This window comes from Montipora capricornis, chromosome 10 (genome assembly GCF_036669925.1).
Source record: "Montipora capricornis isolate CH-2021 chromosome 10, ASM3666992v2, whole genome shotgun sequence".
Lineage (NCBI taxonomy): Eukaryota > Metazoa > Cnidaria > Anthozoa > Scleractinia > Acroporidae > Montipora > Montipora capricornis.
Window position 1 is genome coordinate 31,094,643 of NC_090892.1, and position 7,835 is coordinate 31,102,477.

Consider the following 7,835-nt stretch of genomic DNA (forward strand, 5'->3'; position numbering starts at 1 on the left):
GTCGTTGGGCGTACACTATCAAAGAAAGTTCCACTGGTGCTAAAACTTTAAAAGCTAGGTATGTTGCTAAGGGTTACAGCCAAGTGAGAGGTATTGATTTTCAGGAAACCTTTGCACCAATTGCTAATCTCACATCATTGCGTGTGCTAATGCAAATGGCAGCACATGATTTGGTCTTGCACCAAATGGATGTGAAAACTGCATATCTCAACGCCCCTATTGATTGTGAGATTTATATGGATAAAGCTGAAGGCTTTGAAGTTCCCTCAGGGAGCTCAGGGAGTGGAGGGAGACTTGTGTATAAATTGAACAAATCTTTGTATGGCCTAAAGCAGTCGGGTGGAAATTGGAACCATGTACTAAAGACAATTGTGTGTATACCGAACATGTTGGAAGTGGATTTGTTGCCATGCTTGTCTGGATAGATGACATAATTATAGCAGCAAGCAACATGTTGCTAATGTCTGAAGCTAAAGGAATGCTGAAGGAGAGGTTTCATATGAAAGATCTGGGTAGACTTTCATACTTTTTGGGTATTCACTTTGAGCAAGGAGATGGCTTTGTAAAGATGAATCAAAAGGGGTACATCACTAAGGTGCTTGAGAGATTTGAGATGTCTAATTTCTAAGCCAAGGTCTACACCTTCGGAACAGAAGCTTGAGTTTGATGGTGAAACCCCTGTGGATCCTAGACGATACCGTGAAGCAGTGGGTAGTTTGGTGTATGCTATGACATGCACCAGACCAGACATATGCTGGGTTGTTACTAAGTTGTCACAGTTCCTGGTTGCTCCGATGAAGGGACACGGGATAGCTTTAAAACATGTGTTGCGATACTTGAAGGGGACTCTTGATTTTGAATTGTGCTATAGAAAGTGTGATGATGGTCTTACACTGATAGGCTACAGTGATGCTGATTGGGCGTCATCTACAGATGACAGACGTAGTATCAGTGGGTACTGTTTCAGTTTGAACAGAGCCGGTCCTCTTATTTCTTGGAAATCAAGGAAACAACCAACAGTGGCTCTATCATCATGTGAAGGTCAGTATATTGCTCTGGCAGCAGCAGTCCAAGAAGGTATGTATCTCACTCAAATGATGAAGGACATTGGTGAGGTAAGTGGCCCTGTTTTGATTTTTGAGGACAACCAAGGTACAATCGCTTTGTCCAAGAACCCAGTCAATCAACGAAGGTCGAAACATATTGATGTTCCATACCATTTCATTTGCAGCGCGCAGAATGCAGGCAAGATAATCATTAAGTATTGTCCTGTTGCCGATATGGTAGCTGATGTCATAACCAAAACAGTTACAGTAAATTTAAGTTGCAAAAGTTTAGGAATTATATTTTTGGTTTTTGGTTCTTGTATCCATTTAAGAGACAACACGTTCACGTAGTGTAATAATATGTGGATGTAATTCTAGGACACATAAGTGGGATGAAGTGGGGGTGTTAGGATGATCTCATTATATCTAGTGGGATGCCTGTGTAATTTACATGTATGATGTAATTAAAAAAAGTTCCCGGATGTTGTTCTTCCACGAGGTAAATCATGACGTGCTTAATGTGTTGTGTGGGTTGAACAAAATCTGAATTCATCTTCCCCCGTCATGAACGAAACAGAACCAATGCCTTTCCTGAAGAATCTGCGAGAGCGAGCGAGCGAAGGTCCTCGTACTTAAACTAAAACGAACGAGACGGCGCGGGTTGGTCTTTGAAGAATCGGACGACTTTAAACAAAAAGCACTAAAGGGGCCGAACTCCCCGCACTATAGGAAATCAAAACAAAAAATATTATAATCAAACTGATAGCTGGCAAGGGCCAAACAATAAAATAAAGCAAAAACGAAAGTGTGGGTAGTAGGCGTACACAGACCCGAAGGATGAATACGAATGAACAAGACACTTATATAACCATATGCAAAATACTTAACCTGAACCTCAAAGTTGCTACTATCATCAAATTCGCATGCGTCATTATCCTGCAGTACCTGAACTATGTCCTCGTACGTAACCTTCAGAAGAGGACTCACTGTCTGGGATTTGATCCGGTCTGGCATTTGTAGGTAAACCCCGGCAGGTTGGCCATGCTGGCATGAGTGTTAGTCCGGCCTTAGTCGCACTCAAGATCTCCCGCACGCTACTCGGATGCTCAACCATTTCAGCCAACCGTCAGCTAATGTATATTTTGTGATTACCCGGGGATTTCTTGTCTATAACTATGGATTCAAGCTTTCCTTTATTTCGTGACAAAAATAGGATCAGTCATAATGATAATCATGAACAAACAATTGCTCAAATTAAAGCTTTATCTTGCTCAACTAACTGTTTGTGCTGTACATTTCATGTAAATGGCATCCATTGCTTCCAGCAAAATATCAAAAAAGTGTGTAATTCATGAGGGTAAATGTAGAGTCTCCAATGTTGATTTTTAAACCCCTTAAAAATAAGGTGGTATGGAGGGAAAGAAATAATTCATTCTGCTAGTCTCAAAAAGGTGTTGTAAATGGTTTTTACAAAATTCATTACGTGCTGTTTGATGATACTAGTATGTCTTTTTTCCATACGTTGTAAAAGTTATAAAAGTAATCTTAATAGTTTTAATTAATCGAAGCAATAACGTTGATGTTAATTTATTAAGCCTTCTAAATATGGATATTATGGAACATTAAGGGTGCGTTCGATTGACCCTATTCCGGAATAAGAATGCGTCAGTGGAGTATTTTAAGAAACAAGGATAATAAAGATATGTTTAAAATAGCATTTTAGGAGGTGTTTGACAATTTTAATGTGAAGTTTCGTAAAAACGAAGGATTTCTAACCTCTATTCCATGTATTCCTATTCCGGGATACGGTCAATCGAACACACCCTGAGTTGCATCAATTTGTTACTTTTCGTAATATTTCTTGCATTGCGAAATTTCTGTCAGTACATTGCACTAAATCCTTAGTTCATCATGCTTTTGTATCCTGACAATTTTAATTCTCTGCAGTATGGACTTCGCAAATACTTGGTTAAAAGATTACAATTAAATCAGATCACTGAGGGCGGCAAGGCTGATCCTATGTGGTCGTAAATATGACCATAGTAATCCTTTACTGAAGACACTGCAGTGGCTTCATGTTGAGGAAAGGATTTTGTTTAGAGTTTAATAGTAACTTTTAAAACTTTTAATAAATTAAGTCCTCCTTTTATTTGTGTTTTATTGGAAATCTATAAGCCCGCAAGGAGCTTCTGTTCATCGGGTAGGAACTTCTCAGTGATTCCATACAGCTTATTCCAAAATGGCCGCCGTTTAAATATTCTTTTGTTTTTATTCAAATTAGCCCTTGATGCCTCGTTCTTAAGCTTAAAATTCAAAAGAATAGTTTATCTTGAATGAGGCAACAAGGGCCAATTTGTATGCGCATAAATCAGCGGCCATTTTGGAAAAAGGTGTATAGTCGACTAGACTAGTTTCCTATGGTGATTGCGCTTTCTCTGTTTCTGAACCCAAACAGTGGACTGTGGAATGATCTTCCTCAGATTGTTAAACGTAGTTTATAACCTGAGCTCTTTTAAGCCCAGTCTTAAAACTTATCTTTTAAGCGTTTACGTTTTATTATTTTTCATTAGTTTTTTAAACAATTTTTTAAAATAAATACCCGTGAGAAGCACACAGCAACAGATCTTGTCAACTTGCTTATATTTATCCGACCGGTTTCGTCTGATTTCGCAGACTTCATCAGGGAGTTTCAACAAGATGGTCAAAAGGAACTTATTTTATTCCTTATTTACAAAGTACAAATCACGTTCCAGCAAGGGTGTAAACAGCGAAAAACACCTACACAACAGTACGTGCAGGATATGAGTAAAATCCTGCCAAACGCTGAGAATTGTATTTTTGGGGCTGGCGGATTTAACGTGGGGAATACACCTTGCATCAAGGGTGTCAACACAGGATCACGTAGAGCCGCTCGCCATAACTCCTGGGTGGTGTGCATCTGAGTTGACAGGCTTTAAAGTGCAAAATCCAGGGCCTCATTTTGCGAGGATTTGCTCTGACGAAGGGTTAACGCTCGAAACGTCAGCTTTTAGAATCCCTGTACGGTGGTCAATTTACATTAGTATATACTCACTCAGTGATCTTGGTGTTTCAAGCAATCTTATTGGTTCGCTATCTCGGAGTAATTGAGCATTATTCACTTCCTACGGAGTGAATAATGCTTGATTTAAACAAAACAAAATGGCCGGCGTAAACTCGCCAGCATTTATGAATCGGAAATATTGAGAATACAAAATGATGCTGTGGTACACAAGACAAAGAAGGCCACAAAATTTGGCCTGAAAGTTTTCAAAGGTAAGAGAAGAGTTCATACTTTTGCAAACCAGTGTTTGACTTCGTTTTTCCAGATAATTATTGCTGAAAATTAAACATTCTTCACGCCAACAATTTGTTTCACTCGGAGTAATTCTCTCTTGTAGGGCTGGTCGCCCACCAAAACGAATTTCTTACTGAAATCGAGGAATTAAAAAATGTTTAAGAAAGTTCCACATGCATGGTTCCAAGGAAACAAGACGGGTTTTACAACAAACTAACGCTCACCTCAATTAGAGCCACCATTTCATGTGGATCCTTTGCCAACTGCACTTCAATTTTCATTTCAAATGAATCTCAAAAACTTTGATCGAACGATGAAAATGTTATAACAAGCAGACTTTCGATTTAGATTGCTGATTTAAACGGTGCTAAAGGACCATTTTGCTGTTTGTGACGAGGATTTTAACGAAGGTTATTTAGATTTGCCATGTTTGAAGCTTCTGTAAACACTTTCGCGCATGCTTTAATTGTGTCGCTTGCACGTTTTCAACGGCTGAATTGAGATGCCAATTAAATCGACTTTGGATGGTTTTTTTCGAAGTGTTGCTGAGATCACTTCGCGAGTATATATGTTACAGGTTGAAGTAAAATTCAGGTTCATTTAATTTCAACCTAGGTTATTATGAACTGTCTAAAAAAGGGTTTCTCCTTTTTGGGGGATGTAATTAAAAAAAAATGGGGCCTGGATTTTTAGGGGGAATAAAAAACAAAACGGCTTCCTCCACCTTTTCCTTACCTTCCGTCCTTCCTCCACTTACTAGGGAGCTTAAGCAAAGACAACGGCGACGGCAACGAGAACGTCAAAACATTTGCATATTTAGTGGGTAAAAACAATAGCTTTGCACGCCCTGCACGTGCGTTTTTCACTTTTGTCCATTTCGATGCCGTCGTCAGCAAAACAACAACGTGAAATAGCCAAGTTTTTGGTTTTATGAAGAACGTCAGCACTTGAGGATACATTTTCGTTTTCTCTCCTAAAATGGAGTGCCGTTCCGACTGGTGTCATCTTTGAGGAATTACCACACCCTTGTCATATTAAAAACGTTGAAATAGACCCGAAGCGATTAAAATAACGCAAATTTATATTTTGAGATGACGTTCTCGTTGCCGTCGCCGTTGTCGTTGCTTAAGCTCCCTACTGTCTCTCTCTTACCTTCCCCCCTTACGGTCCTTACTTACTACCAACATTCCATACCGCTTCAAGGATTCGAACCCTCCCACCACTGAATATCCGAAAGCTCTTCTCGTTCGTAAGAACCGCTAAGCCATCAAATCAGCAAATGAAATCGTTTAGATGTTTTTTCTACCAATGAGTTTAAGCTATTTCCAAGCCTTCACGACAACCACCATTTCGCACATGCGTAAATGACATAAAATAAGACTTAGAAAAATTTCAACTCATCCACAAAGCTAAAAGGCCGCCGATGGAACTTCGTGAACAAGGGTGGCAAAATTTATCTGAGGAAGAATGAAAACCGGCCGTCTGATTCTCCAGTGCAACGGAAGCAAAAATTGTTTGAAAGAGCTGGGATCTTGATTCTGAAGGACAAATAGTCAAATATTGTGCTAATTAAGTTTATTTACGTCGCTATGCAAAATACACCAGGAACAAGGCATCATTTCTAGTCATGATATAACAAACCGATTTTCGCCGCAAACACAGCGTTCCCACTGTGAAAAAAGGATGGTGGCATGGGAAAACAGAACTACAAAAGATAACCTTTGTAGTTTAATCAAAGGAAATAACTCGTCTTCGAACCACTGGTGTCGTCATCTTGGAGAAACCGCTTGTAAAAAAACATAACCATTCACAGAACAATTGCCAAAATGCTGTATGAAGTGGTTTTCGGAATCTCTGGGAGAAAAGATATAAAAAAGCCACAAATAATAATTTGAAAAAGTGGATGAACCAGACATTGAAGGAGAGCAGTGTCTGACACTTGCAGACTACCTCTAAATCACAGTTATTGAAAGCCAACCGCTCAAAAATGGGTCCGGAGACTTAAATTACTGTTTATGAGCACTATTTGAAATGGGTGCTTAGACTTAAATACTGCTTATCAGCGCTATTTTTACAGTTATCATACACCATTTTGCAGTTATCATACACCAGAAAGGGAAGAAGAAAAAGAAGAAGTTCAAACTTCAGGATTATATAGCGCTGAAAATTAATAGAACGGAAATGGAAACGCCCCTTCATCCAAATGTGCTACTCGCCAAAATTGTAGAACTTGGAGGGGGATTTGTCAAAATAATCACAAAATTTGGATTTATCACTACAAACAGACTTAGCAAAATTTTAAAAAAGAATTCAAATTCAAAAGAAATAACACTTACAAGAGCCTGCAAAATGGCTTCTGATCAATAAATTACAAAACCCTTTTTCCTGACCTTTTAAAGTTTTGTTTTTACTTGCTTTTGATTATTACGAATTCCATATAAGCAAATTAAACGATATAGCAAACAACTATGCAAATTAAAAATCAACAATAAATCACGTATGTTTCGGTTCTTTTATTCCTTAGAAGATAATTTAATATTGTTTCCCCCTGCCCTCTAAAGGAGATTCATCAATGAACAATGTCCTTCTAAAAAGCCCTTAGAAAGAAAAGCAGAATTGGTTATCAGGCACAGTATGCCTAACTCCAACCTTAATGCTAACCATTTAAAATCAGTGCTTAGACTTAACAACAACCAGTGGCGTTTTTACAGACTGACTCATGAAAAACGTACGTTAACCATATTCCCTTCCTTCCAGCACCGATTTACTTACCAATATACACGTACTTGCGAACAACTGATTAAATTTTTGTTCATGTTTCGTACTTTCAATTTCAACCCAGGTTAAAATTAAATTTAACTGGATTGAAATCATTTCAACCTGAATTTCAAATTTACCTGTAACATATACTAAAACAATTATTCTTTTCAATCTCGGTGAAAAGTGGCAGAATATTTACCTCGCTGCTTTGCGGCTAGGCTTTTACACAAGTTGCTCGGATATCTCTCAAAAGTTGCCCCAAAAATTTTCAAAAGTTGCCCAAAAGTTGCTCATTTCACGAGAAAGTTGCTCAAAAGTTGCTTTTTATCAACTCAAAAAATCAGTTTCTACTACTGATGAAAGTAAATCTTTGCACATCTATACGAGTTATTTACTTATTTATGTTTTCCTTTCTACTCGCTGACATTAGTATACCTACAGAGATGATATTTTAGTCCCTCCACCTGTGTATCTTATTCTACATCAGTTTATGGGAGTCTTTTAAATATCGGCTATTCACCTTCAAGAAAAATCATGCTATTTAACATTCACTGATGTTAACAAACAAAACAATATTTGAAAATATCTACAATTTTGATGACTGCCATATTCGCTTTTGTGTTCACTATGATGAATCACTGAATCGTCTTTCTCTGGTTGTTATTGTAGCGCAGCATAACAGAAGCTTCAACAGTTTCCTCAAGTGCATTCTC

General features: G+C 38.2%; 2 protein-coding genes across 2 annotated transcripts in view; one reads left to right on the forward strand and one right to left on the reverse strand.

The window, feature by feature from the left end:
* Window positions 1-451: 451 nt before the first annotated feature.
* On the forward strand, window positions 452-3,077 carry LOC138020660 (uncharacterized). The gene is made up of 3 exons (XM_068867598.1): window positions 452-595; window positions 654-1,115; window positions 2,994-3,077. Exons 1-3 carry the CDS (start codon window positions 452-454, stop codon window positions 3,075-3,077), a joined length of 690 nt encoding a protein of 229 aa, XP_068723699.1.
* Window positions 3,078-6,855: 3,778 nt separating this feature from the next.
* LOC138019180 (uncharacterized) overlaps window positions 6,856-7,835 on the reverse strand; it is a 2,974-nt gene continuing 1,994 nt past the window's right edge. Inside the window, exon 2 of the mRNA XM_068865877.1 lies at window positions 6,856-7,835. This exon is cut by the window's right edge and continues 835 nt beyond it. Within this exon, the coding sequence (XP_068721978.1) occupies window positions 7,758-7,835 (78 nt within the window). The 3' untranslated portion in view covers window positions 6,856-7,757.